This window comes from Myzus persicae, unplaced genomic scaffold (assembly GCF_001856785.1).
Source record: "Myzus persicae strain clone G006 unplaced genomic scaffold, MPER_G0061.0, whole genome shotgun sequence".
Taxonomy (NCBI): domain Eukaryota; kingdom Metazoa; phylum Arthropoda; class Insecta; order Hemiptera; family Aphididae; genus Myzus; species Myzus persicae.
This window is the reverse complement of record NW_019104265.1, coordinates 77075-93150: the sequence shown is the minus strand read 5'-3', so window position 1 is coordinate 93150 and position 16076 is coordinate 77075. Positions and strand designations below refer to the sequence as shown.

The 16076-nt window shown below is 26.9% G+C and overlaps 2 protein-coding genes across 9 annotated transcripts in view; one reads left to right on the top strand and one right to left on the bottom strand.

The window, feature by feature from the left end:
• Positions 1 to 381: 381 nt before the first annotated feature.
• On the bottom strand, positions 382 to 3951 carry LOC111040602 (microfibrillar-associated protein 1). Its single transcript, XM_022324544.1, has 8 exons — positions 3802 to 3951; positions 3280 to 3731; positions 2701 to 2791; positions 2483 to 2640; positions 1281 to 1453; positions 946 to 1105; positions 742 to 831; positions 382 to 666 (listed from the first exon to the last, which is right to left on the bottom strand). Exons 1-8 carry the CDS (start codon positions 3890 to 3892, stop codon positions 484 to 486), a joined length of 1398 nt encoding a protein of 465 aa, XP_022180236.1. The 5' UTR covers positions 3893 to 3951; the 3' UTR covers positions 382 to 483.
• A 269-nt stretch (positions 3952 to 4220) lies between these two features.
• LOC111040600 (endoribonuclease dcr-1) overlaps positions 4221 to 16076 on the top strand; it is a 29143-nt gene continuing 17287 nt past the window's right edge. For 3 of the 8 annotated variants that reach the window (XM_022324542.1, XM_022324538.1, XM_022324539.1), the window contains exons 1-10: positions 6549 to 6566; positions 7266 to 7414; positions 7487 to 7664; positions 9967 to 10092; positions 11668 to 11840; positions 11901 to 12123; positions 12176 to 12508; positions 12601 to 12728; positions 12815 to 13052; positions 13126 to 13244. In XM_022324542.1, the coding sequence (XP_022180234.1) occupies positions 6549 to 6566; positions 7266 to 7414; positions 7487 to 7664; positions 9967 to 10092; positions 11668 to 11840; positions 11901 to 12123; positions 12176 to 12508; positions 12601 to 12728; positions 12815 to 13052; positions 13126 to 13244 (1685 nt within the window). Of the gene's footprint in view, positions 4848 to 6516; positions 6567 to 7265; positions 7415 to 7486; positions 7665 to 9966; positions 10093 to 11667; positions 11841 to 11900; positions 12124 to 12175; positions 12509 to 12600; positions 12729 to 12814; positions 13053 to 13125; positions 13245 to 16076 lie in introns of those variants that run through there. The other 5 variants (XM_022324541.1, XM_022324540.1, XM_022324536.1 and 2 more) reach the window with 4 other exon arrangements.

Sequence of the window (16076 nt, the reverse complement as noted above, 5' to 3'; positions counted from 1 at the left end):
AAAGCATTTTTTTACTATAAAAAGTGTCTTTAGAATTTAGACACAAATTATGTATTAAATATTTGGATAACATGAAATATTCATAAAATAATTTAAGAATTGCATTAACTTCAAAATATGTAACAATGAATATGTTATATTTTATGAAGGGTTGATGTAAGTGTTTAATTGTTACACACTGGATCATTTCTAATCAGAATTAAGAAATCTACATTCAATAAAATTATTTATTTTACATTAACATAAAAATCCACATCCTATTTGTTACTATAAACCATAAGGTAAAATATAACAGGTAATGATTGTTATATTTTATGTTATGACACATTAACACAAATACACAATATTACATTATTTTAAATTGTATACAAATCTTAGACATTAGAATTGTAGAATTATATTGTTTATTTTACTATTACTATCATAAAAAATATTATTAAAAATTATTTATCATTGTATAGAAATTACATAGTAGTCATAGATTTATTTTGTACGTTGTTTCTTTAAAGTAGGTTTTTGAAATACTTGTTTCATACCAGCTGCTTGATTGGTATGAAATTTCAAGTTTTGTGCAGTTTCAGACACCCAGGGTGAATCAAAGCTTGTAGTGTCTTGATCAACCAAATGTGTATATTTTGTGCGTCCACTACGCCCAAAGTTTTTAACCTAATAGAAAAATAATATGTACAATAATAATGTTGTATGATTCAAACTAAACTGATAATATTTTTGAAATCTTACCTGCATAACTTTAGGCAAGATTGTCTTATCAAAGTGATCTTCAAGAGTGGCTGATGAATAATCTCTTTTGAAAATATCATTTTCTTCATCCTATAAAAAAGTTAATAACAATTATATTAAGTATAATTAGTGAGTATTTTATACAACATGTATGTAGTATATTATAACATTAATATAATTTCTAATGAATTCAATCATACTAACCAAATAAAATACTCCACGGTGGTAATATTTTTGCATAAATTTATATTTGCCTTTAGCTGCTTTATTTGTAACTTGTTTTGGATTGAGTCGTATTTCTAACCTTCTCTCTTCTTCAGTTAAATTCCTAAGACGCTCTATTTCTGCCTTATCAAATTCTCGCCTAAAATAAATGCATAAATTAAATTAAAATTATTTTAAGTGTTTAAAGATTAGAAGCACTTAAACCATGACATACAATTGAGAAGTAAAATTTAAGAAGTAAAATATTTTTATAGAATTAATAGAGTTCAAAAGCTTTATAAATTAATAAATATGTAAATAATTATAAAAATTACTGTTCATGTTCTTCTCTGTCTCTTTTAATGCGTTTTAATTCTCTAAGTTTCCATGCTTCGTATTCATTTTCATCATTTTCATCATCTGTGTTTACATCATTTAAACATGGTTCGGAAAGTGCGCTACTTGCTTTTGATAAGGATTGTTCTTTACGAATTTCTTCTTCAACCATCTAATTGTGAATAATAATATTAGATTATATAATAGTATACTATACCTATCAGCTATTGTTGGTATTTTTTACTTCTACCAATCTTTGACCTATCTCAACAAAAATTTAAAATGTTCAATTTACATTGTTCGTAATTATATACTTATTACTTTAAAAAAGTATAACTTCTAGTACAGTGTTTAACAACCTTTTTTTTCAGTAAACAATTATCTTTGAAGGAGGGGCCACTGAGTATAAAAATACAAATAGTCACACTATGTTCTATACAGAATGTCCCGAGAGCATATCCCCATTAGGTGTAGGGAGTACTCACCGTCTAGACAAAAACAGGTTTTTTGTAATTTTACCTACAAACTAAAAAAATGATTGAAAATCATAAATTAATGAAAATAAAATATTAAAAGACCCAAATTTTTAGAAAAATAAACTACAAAACGGACATCTTCACTTGTTTGAATTAAAAAATTAATTTTATTAAACTTTTTACCAAAAAATTAAATTAAATTAAAAAATTAAATATATGTAGTCCTTGTCAGTCTAATAAAAAAAACTGATTTATGATATATTTATTATCTTGGGAGATATCGCAATGGGTAAATCCTTACCGGACATCCTAAAGACCATAACAGACAATTATTTTAGACTTTTTCTGTTTGTTTTATGTATCGTGAAATACTCAAAATCGGTTTATAGATTGCAATTAACAAATGACCAACTATATATAATTTTAAGAATTGGAACAAAATTTCAACCATGCTTTTCATTAGTAAGTGAACGAAATAATGCAATGCCAACATTTCACATAAAAAATAAGTGTGAAATCGTCACATATTTTTTAGCATTATTATTATAATATATTTTTTTAAATTTATGCAAATAATTCATAAAAAAATTGTATTTGAAATAATTTTGGTTTTTTAGATTTTTGAGGGGACCACCTTAGGGAATGAGGGTTGGGCATCACCGTTCTAGTAAACTGAGAACTTAAAGTTAGGAAATACCTAAAAATCTATTTTTATTTAAATTTACTCTTAGTGTAGCTCTGCGTCTTTCTTCTGCCAATTTTTTCTGTTCATATTCTAATTGTTTTTGTTTTATTTCTTCTTTTTCTTTTTCCAATATAGTAACACGTTCTTTCTTCCTAACAAAAATTGGTTTGAGGCGAGGACCAGTTTCTTCATCAGAAGCTAAAATAAAATTATAATTTTATATTATAACCATTTAAGTTTGTTATGTTAATAATTTACCAGAATAGTCTTCATACTCTGAAGATTCATCACTATCATCATCATCTGAACTATGTCCTTCATCTTCTTTTTCAAGTACTTCATTCATTTCCTAACATTCAAAATAATGTTAATTATAAGATCATATTTAGTGTATAAATGTATATGATGATCATGAATTGTAAAATGAAAATAACACACAATACCCCAGCAAAAAAAATCTTTTAGAAAATTATTTTATTATTAAATAGTGATTGAAAAGTTACGTATTGTAGATCATTACACTTTTTGTGCAAACTTTGAATGTTATAGACAATTTTATCTTTGTAGATCAGGGTTTTTTTTTTAATCTGTCTTTTTAAACAGAATAAATGTATCCATATTTTTTATATATGTAGATTACATTAAAATTACAAAAGAAAAAAAGTGAAATAATAATTATTTTTTTTTGTATATACATTTTATAAAATTAGAATGATCCATCATTAAGAACAATTGCAATAGATTATATCCAATTTACTTATTATATATCTAGGTAGGTTGATGATTATTTTATGTATTTATAAAAAGTAACTTAGATTTTAGTTTTTGGTTTATTACCTTTTCTTTAGTTTGGTTCAAAACTCTTAGCCTCAATCGTTGTCTTCTCTTTTCTATTTCACTGTCGCTCAGTTCTCCATCATCATCATTACTGTCTTTTTCATCACCAGATACCTGCCTACGACTCCTACGATTGCGTTCAACATCGGATTCTTCATCAGATGAATCATCCTTAATAACTTGTGGCTCATGCAAATGTCGTCTATCTTTGTGCCCATGTCGGGCAGTTAAGCCTCCTAAACGTTTGAGGCGTGCGTCATTTAAGGCATCTGATGGTAAATGAATCATCTGTTCTGAATCAAAATTAGTGGTGGGAGATACGCCCCGTACTTTACGGGAATCCAAAAAATCATCATCATCTGATTCTTCCTCAGATGTCGACTCTGGAGCATATTCCGGACGTTTGCCTTGGACATATCGGTGAACCTTCACCTTTTGCATTGACACTTCACCTAAAAAACAAAAAATTAAAGTTAGCACAGTACAAGACATCGGTGGGTAATTAATAGTTTTTATTATTACCTTTCTCATTTCGCACAGGAATAGCACCAGCTGTACTTTGAATTTCTTCCATTTTAATTGATTTTGTATGCAATATAATATAATTTTTCATTCAAAAATATATCTTTATTTCTCAAATTATTTGTTTAAGGCAATTAGTATTATTATTATTTATTATCATTTATCAGTATTTTTTTATTTATCAAAATAATATGCGGAACAATCACATATCAAGAATGCTACATTCAGGAGTGCGTTCAGAAACGTTATCCACTATCATCAGTGAATTCCCATCGTCGTTCAGAAAGTATTTAGGGCGTGTTGGTGAATTCACCGACACGCCCTTTTTGTGTTCAAAAACGTAGATAACTAACTAGATAGTCAATCTCCTCTAACGGACTCTAACAGACGGGTTGTCTGGCAGTTATGCGGTATTATAGGTTATAACCTTAACCTAACCATATATGAAGTTAGCCCTAATCACGGATTTATTATTTATTCTATTAATCCGTGGCCCTAATGGAACCAATAGTTTTCACCAATCGGAGAAACCTCGTGAAGCCTCGAGAAGTTAGATCGTTGTGGTAAACAATATTGTACGGTTATGGTTATGCACGGTCTTGGAATATTATCAGCGATTTATCAGTGGAGGTTGAATGGTACATGTGTTTTATGTTTGTTATAACCATGTGAAAAGTAAAAAACATTTATGATATTATCTCAGTTCCAGTGTCATAACAAATACCGATTGCCTATCGCCTAATGCCTCGACGCGGAATGCGGGTTCTAGTCGTTCTAGACTTCAGTAATTCCGTATATTCGTATCCCTGTGGCTTGTCACAAAATTTAATCATTTCAATTATTATTCGTCAATTTATTGGTATATCAAATAAACCATGATGGCATAATATGATCATTAAACATTTAATCTTTATTTTCAATACTTAGGTATATACTACAATTGCACTGTATAGCTTGAATGTTATTCACAGGATTGACTAAAGTCAATATGGCGTTGTAGATGGTGTTTGGATTCTTCAATTTTAGCTTGCGGTAAATTTTGTTTGGTAATTTATTTTAATTGAATCATGCTATAGTCATTACGACCGCATTTTTACATCTTGAATAAAACATAAATATTTTACATTTTAATCGTTAATACTCAATATACTTTTTACAAATTGTATTAAAAATAATAAAAAAATATCCTAAACAATTAAACAACTTGACTGCCAAGGATTTTTTTGAAAACATCAGTTGTTTACCACAAGACCAATATAATTTGTAAATTACTATTTTTTTAAATATCAATTTAATGTATAAAGAAGTAATTTTTTATAACAGCTTTTATTTTTTAAACCCAAAATTATAAAATGTAAAAATTGAACAAAACACCGTTTTTATTATTGAAAAACCTAACGTGGTCGAAATAATCCTGATGCAATCATTAGCGTTGTATACACTGGCGTGACTGATATCGGGTTAAGATTCAATTGAATGTGTTACAATCTGAGTTGTCTATATAAAATATAATACAATATTTGATTAATAGTATGGAAATACTTAGTAAAATACATTCTAAATTCAACTAAGAGCAAATTTTGGAATTTTTAACTATTGGTATTTTAAGACCATATTTTTGAAAAGATTTTTTTCACACATAATTCTGTAATTTTTTCGTGTTTGAACCGACAGCGCCGCGGGGACTGCTTTCGCATTGCTTCCGCGTATAATTCTGTAATTTAGAAAATATAAATGTAACCCTATTCCCAATTATTATTTATAATTAAAAATTCTATAACAAGCAAAACCATACAGTAAAATACAAAAATGTAAGTAGTTGAGAGGATTTCTGCATGTAAATTTATTTTCCCTCAGAATCCCCACGTTCATCATAGATAAAACACATTCAAGTAAAATGGTTTTTTTATGATTTTTAAGTAATTTTGTGTCAAATTACCTATTAGTATAATTATAGGGGAAAATATTTTTGAAATTTTAACATATCTGTTTTATATTTTATTATTATTTGACTTTATATTCTACTTAAAAATTAAAATTTGGTTATAGAATGATTTTGAGACAATATTTAGACAAATTCATATACGTCATATCCTAAAAAATATTCTCCATAATTGTTGTAATGAGTAATGTCATTCCAAGATTACTTAAAAACACTAAAAAAAAATGATTTTTAATAAATATGTTTTGTTAATATTATTTGTGGACCAGAGAGAGTAAACTTACAGGTATTAACATATTTTTAACATTTTTAACATTTAATACAAATTAAAAATAAATAAATATAAGGACCTCAGTAACTGTATAATATTCCTTAGATCAGGGGTTCTTAAATTGTCTGTATTATGGACCTCTTGATAAAATTAAGTATAGTCGCAGACCACCTTAGCCCACAAAAAAAAATTTTATCTTTAATATTATAAACAATATTTGAATGTTAATTTTAAAAAGTGTTATTATATTTGTAATAATTATTTTTACACTTTTTATGAAATTGAATTCGCACAAACATCAATACTTATGATATTAAAATCCAGCAAATCACTAAGTAACCGGTTAAGAACCTTCGTATTTTAGGCATTTGGATGATTAATTATTTTATTTTAGAATCAAATATAATGTTAAAATATACAGTATCTATTACTATTAAATAATAATAAGTAGGTACCTATTTAACTGCATAATTTGTTAGTTTAATTGTATTTTGTGTTAAAGATTTCCTGTTTTTCAATTTGAATACTTCAAAAATGGATCAACCGCCAGAGGTAACATACTTATTATTAGTTTACATAGTATCCATTTTATTCATTCAAATTTAAAACATAATTACACCATATATTAATATGCAAAAATACTTATTTTAAATCTTACCTTTCCTGAAATAATATTTAAAAAAAAAAAAATACAAAAAAATTGAATGGAATTTATTTTCAGTTTATATTTCTTAGCTACTCCTAAAGTTCTCAATGATTATCTTAACTAATTTTAACATTTAATTGTTCACAAAGATTAAAAAGAATCATTTTAGTTTACCTACTTTATCACTTATGAAATACTATTCAAGAAAAATGTAAACAATTAAAATAATACCATATACAAATGGACATTTTTTTTGTTGATTGATTAGCAAAATATATGTTAACATTATGTATAAAGTCTATACTACAAAAAAACTAAAATTTGATAAAGTATGCAACATATAACTATGAATATAATAAACTGAATAATATTTATTAAGTTATTATGTTGTGTGACTGTTTATTCACAATTTGCTCAGTTTGATAAAATATTAAATATAGATTTGTTTGTAGAACAGTATTGCACATCTCTTCTGTTCTTCAAATCCATATAATTTAAAAAACAATTTTATCTGAACATAGGTTTAAACATTTTTTGCATTAATAAAAAGAAAATTATAGAATTTTATTTTTAATTGTACCTGGTTATTCAACTATTTTTTAAAGGATACTTCAGGAATAGTTCCTCGAAAATATCAACTTGAACTTCTTGAGGATTGTAAAGAATCTAACACAATTTTATACTTACCAACTGGAAGTGGCAAAACTTATATAGCTACAATGCTTGTTAAAAGCATGGGCGATAGTTTAACTAAGTATGTAAACAAACTATATTTTTAAATGTTTCCAAGCAAGGCAGATTAATAAAAATTTAAAACCATTTTCAGACCAAAAGGTCAAGGAAAAAAATGGACATTTTTTATTGTCCAATCTGTACCATTAGTTAGCCAACAAGCAGGTAACTTAAGAAGGCATTTACCATGGAATATAGGAACATTTAGCGGTGATATGAATGTTGACTTTTGGTCTCAAAAGCAATGGGATGAAATATTGGATAAATGCCATGTGAGTATCATGATTATTGTGTGAATATACTAATAAGGAATTAGTGGATGTGCACGATAAATTTCATTGAGTAGTTGAGTGAGGCTATGATGTTTCGAAAAAAAAGAGTATGATTCAAAAATGTTGTATGACACAATATTTTATTTGTAAGACTATGGAGGAATAAATTCCAAATACAGTGGAACCTCGATAACTCGAACCTCTATAAGTCGAATTTTCGATAACTGGAAGGAATACCTTGGCCCCTGGCTTCCAATATATTATGATATGTGTGATAAATTTTCTCGATAAGTCGAAGTAATTTTAGTTGAATTTTAGCTTATAACTCGAATTTATATAATAATATATAATTTGTACAATTACCTATCTCGATTACTCGAAAGTCAAATAACCAAGTACATATGTATATTATTATAAATAACGAAAACCGTAATCGAAAACTGATTTCTATTATCAATCTTATCATTACCTATACTAGTATACTACTTAAAAGGAACAGTTATAAATTCAACGATATTGTATTATGTAAGGTTAGTCAGTTATTGAAGACGATGGCGAATTGGCTTTACCTAAAACTACTCTTGCCCAGGCATTAGATAGTTTACATATTGTACGTAAGTACATTCAAGAACAACAAGAAATTCGAGACGAGATTTTTTCCGCGCTAAACGTTATTGAAAACTTTACAGATAGGTCAAACATTAAGAAACAATCAAAAATATCTGATTTCTTTAAAAAATAGTTCTTTTTTTCTACTTTAGTCTACTTTATTCATTACATTATACATACTTTTTTTAAATTTTTTATACAATATACATACCTACATAGTACATACATTATACATTTATTAGTAAATACATACATAAATAAATAATTAAAAAATTGAAGTCTGTGTTTTTAAATAAAAAAAAATATTTTCAAAAACTCGAATTATTTTTGCAGATTCGAGTTATCGAGGTTTTCCAAAAGTCGAATTTTCGATAACTCGAATTTTTTTTTCGCCCCCAACCGATTCGAGTTATCGAGGTTCCACTGTACTGCTATGAGACTACAAATTAAATAATTGGCTCAGAAATTTTAATTATTTTTTAATTTTGGGTAAATAAAAATAGTGTTTCATTTTCTATCTTTACTGATAGTACAATGATACTAATACTAATGTAAATTTTTTACCCATCTTAAACTTATAATTTATATGTTAATAATAATTTATTATATTTATCATGAGTTGACTTTTTAGTATAATGTGTTATGAATATTTTCAGTGGCGTATTTAGGGGGATGTTCTAGGAGGCACTTGACAAATTATGAGTCTTATAAAGGGGTGCTGGATAGGTTAGATGGTATTTGAGGTTGAAAGCAAGGGTGCCTTCTGAAATATAAGCCTGCGGGTGGCAAAGTCAAAAATCTCTAAATAATACAACACATACTATATTTTTGTTTTTTACAAGCGATAAAACAATTAATAATAATTAAAATTGCAGGCGCTTGCGTTTCAAAGTAACTAATACTAATGATAAATGGAGTTTCTAATAATTAATTAGTATATGTTAATCAATTTATAATATATCATGTAAAAATAAATGTCAGAAGCAAAATGTTGGGTGCATAAACTAGATTATGATTGTCAACGGATAATATTGGTGTTTTGCCATATAATCAGTCTTGTAAAGTACTTGAGTATTCAAACACTTTTTAAGTACTCAAATATGTATTAATTTTTGTTTAGTTTATACACTTATTTTCTACATACAATTTAAGTACTGAGTTAAGTAAACTAGATAAGTACCTATTTAAGAAAATAAGACAATTATTATATAAACACTGTAATACAACATTTTTAACTAACCCACCTGTAGACTGTAGTTATAATGCTAGTCTGTGTAAAAAAAGGAAGGAAAATAAAGTTCCACAATATACATTTTATTTATAATTGTGGCTTGATGCAAGAAAGGCCCAATTTAAAAAAAAAAACACGAATTTAGCATATCAGAAAATGTTTACCTTGGGATGTAACCATAGTAGCAACCCAAAACTTTGAAAGGCTTAGTTGTATAAACAAACTCATAGGTAAGACTCATTTTGGAGTGTTGAGATGGCTTGACAAACAATTGTGGGTTTATTTTTGGTATGGTAGAAGACTACATACATATAATTACGTCTATATTGTTAAATACTAACTGAAATGTCAAATAAGGTGCTACTTGGTTCTATACCTGGGGTACCATATTCCTAAATACGCCACTGAATATTGTTTTGGTGTATTCCAGCATATTTTATTTTATTTGTTTTATTTTTTTAGATCCTGGTTATGACTGCTCAGATATATTTAAATAATCTGCACCATGGTTACATGCATATCAAGGATGCTAATCTTCTTATTTTTGATGAATGCCATCATGCTGTAGCATTGCATCCATTTAAACAAGTTAGTTAAATTTGGAGCTCCTTAATATACTTAGAAAAACTTAATACTAGGTGTTTAATCATGTACTTGGCTTGTGTTCAAATGATGTTAGATTCTGAGCAGAGCGTTGAATGTATTGATTTTAAACAATATTATCTTAATTTGTTTTTTTTTTTTTTTGGCACTACCATCTTGTTACCCTACATTATGGGGCAGTAAAAATGCTTCAATTTTCTACTTCGGCATTTTTCCTGGTAGTAGTGCCGTAGACAGGAATTTAATATGTAGGGGGGTTTATCAAAATAATCACATATATAATAAATTAATAAATGTAATCAATACCTATGTTTAATACTTTCCATGTTTGCAAGGGTAGGTTTGAATCCCCGAACCCCCTCCTAAGCCTGCAGCCCTGTCTGGTAGAAAAGTTAATCATGTTAGTTTGGAGGTTAAATAAATCTCAATACCTAGTTTCAAAAACATTGCTAAAAACCAAAAAAAAATGAAGGCCAAGAACGGGGATTTCTACGCAAAATTAGTTTTCAACAAAATAAATCACATTTTTTGGTGGAACTTAAAAACTATAAAATATCATAGATAATTCAAATTTTCACAAAACGTTTACATTACAATTGTTGACCAATGATATCAGATTGGGCAAAAATTAGAAAATTAAATACTAGGTTCTTTTAAATGGTTATTAGAGTACATTAGTAAGTACAGTGTAAATTCAAAATAAATTTCTAGAAGCACCCAAAGTTAGAATTTTAACAAACTTTGTCAAAATCATAACAATTTGCAAATTACTTTGAGTTAGAAATCCATACAAATTTTTATTTTTTTTTCTAATATTTAAAAATGTGATGCATAATATTATTGTAATGATCAAAATGGCACATTTAATCAAAAATGCATGGTTATTCAAAATAAGACAAAAGTATACAAAATAAAATATCCTAACGCCATCCCCCAACCGGGCATGGCAGAAACCTACGGGTGCCCACTAGAAATTCTGCCAAACAAACACACACGTGTTTCGTTACCCTACAGTTCCAAAAATCCTACAGTTCCAAAACCCTACAGTACCACAACCTACAGCTAATGGCCTCAGATGTAGAAGCTTAAATAAATAAATAATAATAAAAAAAAAAATATCCTAAATTGATAAATCCTATTATTCTGAAGTACAATTTTATGTCATCTAAAATTTAATAGAACTAGGAAATGTTTTATAAAAATGCATCTATTTGATTTATGTTTATGTTATATATTTAACATTTTATTCTATTAAATTAAAATATATAATTTTATGAAGTTTACCTATTTGCTTTATTAAACATGATTATACAAAAAATGTTCACAATTTAAATGTGCCAGAAGAATTTGTAGAATTTATCAAAATGTAGTAAAATCTAAAATCATGATGTAATATTTTATTTATGTTTTTTCTTTAAACTACATTGCTGAAAAAAAACTATATTATTTTATCTTTAAACTACATTATTGAAGTGACCATTCTTGTTGTTTTTTGTAATAAATATAACAAAAATAATTAAATCAATCATTTTTAATATTGTTGTTTTTTATACAATTCAGATAATGCAAGTACTTCATGATACCGATTTAAAAAGTGACGAATATCCTCGTATTCTTGGACTGACTGCTACTTTGATTAATGCAAATACCAAAAATGTCAGAGATGAGTTAACCAAATTACAAATAACATTTAATGCTACTATAAAGACTAGATATGATGAAAATATTCAAATGTAATTATTAAAAACAAAAGCTATTAATATGAAACTATTAATCAATAACAACAATGACAGTTTTTCAGCACGTCCAAAAGAATTTATAAGTTTGTATGATGAGCATATTTTGGATGGTGAAGTTAAAGCTATTACTAATAGATTATCAAAAACTATAAGTAATCTGAGAAAAATCCAGGCTCCAGCCAAAATTGAACCAATAAGAGAAAAAAATGAAATTTATTATTTGGAGTATCAAAAAACACCTTCAAAGAATTTTGCAAATTATTTTCTTGATATAGAGGTAAATTTCTAGTTATTTTCTATAGAAAGTAGAAATAATGTTGTTTTTTTAGGTAAATCTTGTTGATGGAGGAGCATACATTGCATATCTAGTCACATGGCATTTTATGGTTGAAGTTGAAAAAAAAAAAAAAATATGTACTGATGTAAAAAAACTTACCAATATGTCTTATGTATTATCAGAATTAACTATAACTCGTAAAATGTTGTATGACTACATGAATAAACACTTATTTATTCACAAAGGTCATTCAACTACATTATACAATACATCTCCTAAACTGAAAAAATTAATGGAACTTTTATCTGCCATTAAAGTCACTGATACTTGTTTAGTATTTGTTGATCGCCGAACAACTGCTAAAATTTTATATCATTATATTAAGGTATATTAAAAGAAATAATAATAATAAACTATTAATTCTAATAGTTATTAATTAGTTGATTTATTCTAATTATTTTTTTATTCATAAAACAGGATTATATTGAAGAATTTAATCAAGTAAATATTGTGTGTGAGTTTATAGTTGGTGCAAGAGGAATATTTAGCCCTGATTGCAAAGAAATGGTGTATAAAAAACAACAGAATAATGATATTATTAAGAAGTATTTTATAATTAATATATTTCTTTACACTTAATTTATATTACTTAAACTAAATAATAATTATAATTGCTTTATTTTTTTTGTAGGTTTAACGATAACGTTATTAATGTTCTCATAACATCAGAAGTTCTAGAAGAAGGTGTTGATATTCAAACATGCAATTATGTTATAAGATATGATTCACCTAAAAATTTTCCTTCTTATATACAATCTAAAGGAAGAGCTCGTTCTGCTGATAGTAAATTTATTGTTATGGTTCCAAATCAGATAAAATTTCAAAAAACTCAATCTGAATATAATAAAATGGAAGAAGATATTGCAAAAGTATGCTTAGCTTTAAATTTTCGAAGTCATCCATTTTGGAAATATATAATATATATAACTAATATTTTTTTAGCTATTGGTAGAAAATGATATTGATGATGAAAATAACGATGAAGATATGACAGAAGTTTTTTATACTAAGACTAACCGTGCTATGTTAACTCATGATATTGCTATAAGTATTGTTAACAGGTATCTAATTTTAGAACATAATTTATTTCCTTATTATTGAATAAAGTCTGAATTTCTATTCTCAAATTTTGAAATATGATGCTAATATAATGCACAAACGATACACAAATTGCCATTCCCTGCCAAAAAGTACTCAAGACCCATTAAGAGGACGTTACACCAACATTTGGTGTCTTTGTCTTACTAGTGTGTAACATAGCAAGTTTTACACTCATCACTTATATCTCTATTAGTTTAAAAATTAGAGTGAATTAACCCCTTATACAATATAAAGGTAAAATCATTATCTAGGGCATCGCGTATGATTTTTATGATGTTTTAATTATTTTAAAATGAGTTATGAGTATTTTAAAACCTAATTATTTATATTTAAAGGTATAAAGGTACTCATAACTCGTTTTAAAATTAAAAAATAACAAAAAGCCTATTAGATAATCTAGATAATAATATTTCTTTAAAATTGAATAAGATGTCAATATGATATAATGTATAATATAATGTCAATACACTCTAATTTTCAAGCTAACGAAGCTAAAAGCAATCTGCTGAGCAGTGAGTGTACAATTTGCTTTGTCAAAGATAAAGATAACAAATTTCGGTGTACCGTCTTCTTAAACAATAGCCATTAGTGCCACTATTAAAAATTATAAATCAAAACACAATATTATAATCTATTAGGAGAACGCTGCACCCGCATGTGTTGTCAGTCTCTATCTTCCTAATGTTAAACGTACCAAAAACTGTTTTGAGCAGGATAGAAACGAGAAGGCTACAGTCATAACTTTGTATAAGTGATTTCAAAAATATTAAAACAATATTTGAAAGATAATATTTTCAATTATAATGTATATAAATTTGGAGTCTTAAGTTAAGACTTAACTATCACTTCAGCCCGAGTAATTCTATTTCACGCAAAGCAGTTTTTGCTATGTTATACATTTGTAAGATAAAAACAATACGTGCAGGTTTAGTGTCCTCTTAAAGAAAGCCCTACTATTAACGTACTTACAGATATAAACAATATCTTCAATTTCATTTAGACTCACACCTAAGTTATATATTATTCAGCCGGAATATCATTATTATCTAAATAAATTAAGACCACTAAACACACTATTTATCATTCCTAATAGATTTGAAAGTTTATCACAAAATTATGATACAAAAATTGAAATCATCACAAAACCTCCTCCCTCCAATATTCATCAAATCCAAAATACATTCTAGATTACCAAGAGTTATGCATAAAATTAAAAATGAGATAGAACCAACTGATAATTTACTAGCAAAAGCTCTACTGAGCTATCTTTAAATTACTTATAAAGATATCAAGTTCTTAAAAGATTCAAAAGCCAATTTTCTTTCGTACCAGTTAAAATAAAATAAACCATATTCTTGGGTAGTTATCAAATAGAACTCTACTATATTATAAATAAACTTTTCTTTGTGAGAAACATGATTAACACTCGTCACAATATCCAAAACATCCTCCTTCTATTTTTTGTTGATCAAGAACGAGCACTAATCAACCAAGATATATTATAACTCAAATATTTATGCTACATTAAAATTAAAATAGTTAATTATAGAAGCACCTTGAAACAACAAACAGGTACCTCAATGTCTAAACTGCCAAAACTATGATCACTCTAGAACCTGCGGCTCTTTGGAAAATTCATCAATTTATCGAGATCCGTAAAATATAAATTATAATTTATACCCGCGTTATTATAGTGATAATATTTTGGAATTTCTTAATAACGATAATCAAGTAAAAAAGCTCACTAATATTAAGAAGATACGTTTTTTGGTGTGTTATTGTATTTAATTAAATAATATTATACTTGAATATACAATAATAATAATAATTATGAATTGATGAAATGAAGTTTTTCAATATTTTCTAAATTTAAGACATATCATTATGTTATTCATGCCTACCAATTTTTCAATGAAATAATAATATTATCTTTATTCTAATATTCTATAATATATTGTCTATGCTAACAACTACAACTAAAAAAAAAGGTTGTTCAAACCTGTGTAGCTCCCTGGATATCATGGTTTTGAAATTTTTTGAAAAAAATGGCTTTTTATTACGAAAAGGTTCCCGACCTCTGCTCTAGAACATAATGTAACTACTACCCGGTGGTCAAAATCACAAAATTGGCACTAGAGGGACTCTGTAAACATTATCGACACACATCGAAAATATAAAAACAAAATGAAATATAACTCCAACTATAATATCAATAAATTGTGAAGCTCACCATATAACAGTACCCCACACTCAAATAATTTAAATAATAGCCAAACTTATTAACAGGCTAGAAAATCAAACATAAACCAGACTCACTAAAATCATAACGAATTTCAGAAAAATAAAACGAAAATATTGCATCCTAATTAAATTTAAAACGCACATAAACCCTCTCATTTCATTTTTAACCACAGCCATCAATGAGAAGATATTACTAAAAAATATAAATTAATATTGTACCAAATTCTGTCCTATCAATAACATACTAAACTAAGATTATTAACACACAAAACAAATCATCCAAGGGATCTGCCCATTAAAAAAAAAAAACCAGTGACTGTGACTTAACTTAATAGTTCTGTTGTTAGATATTTATTTTATCAAACTAACTTTAAACAATTTTCAAATTAAATCACCTAAGTATAGTTGGTGATTGATTGTGTTAGGGCTAGAATTTATATTTTATATGCATTGGTATGATTTTTTTGCCATGTTGTTCTAAAAACTTGATTATTTGGCCTAGAAGTTATTAATAATACTGATCCAAATGGTTTATTTTTTGTTTTGCATAT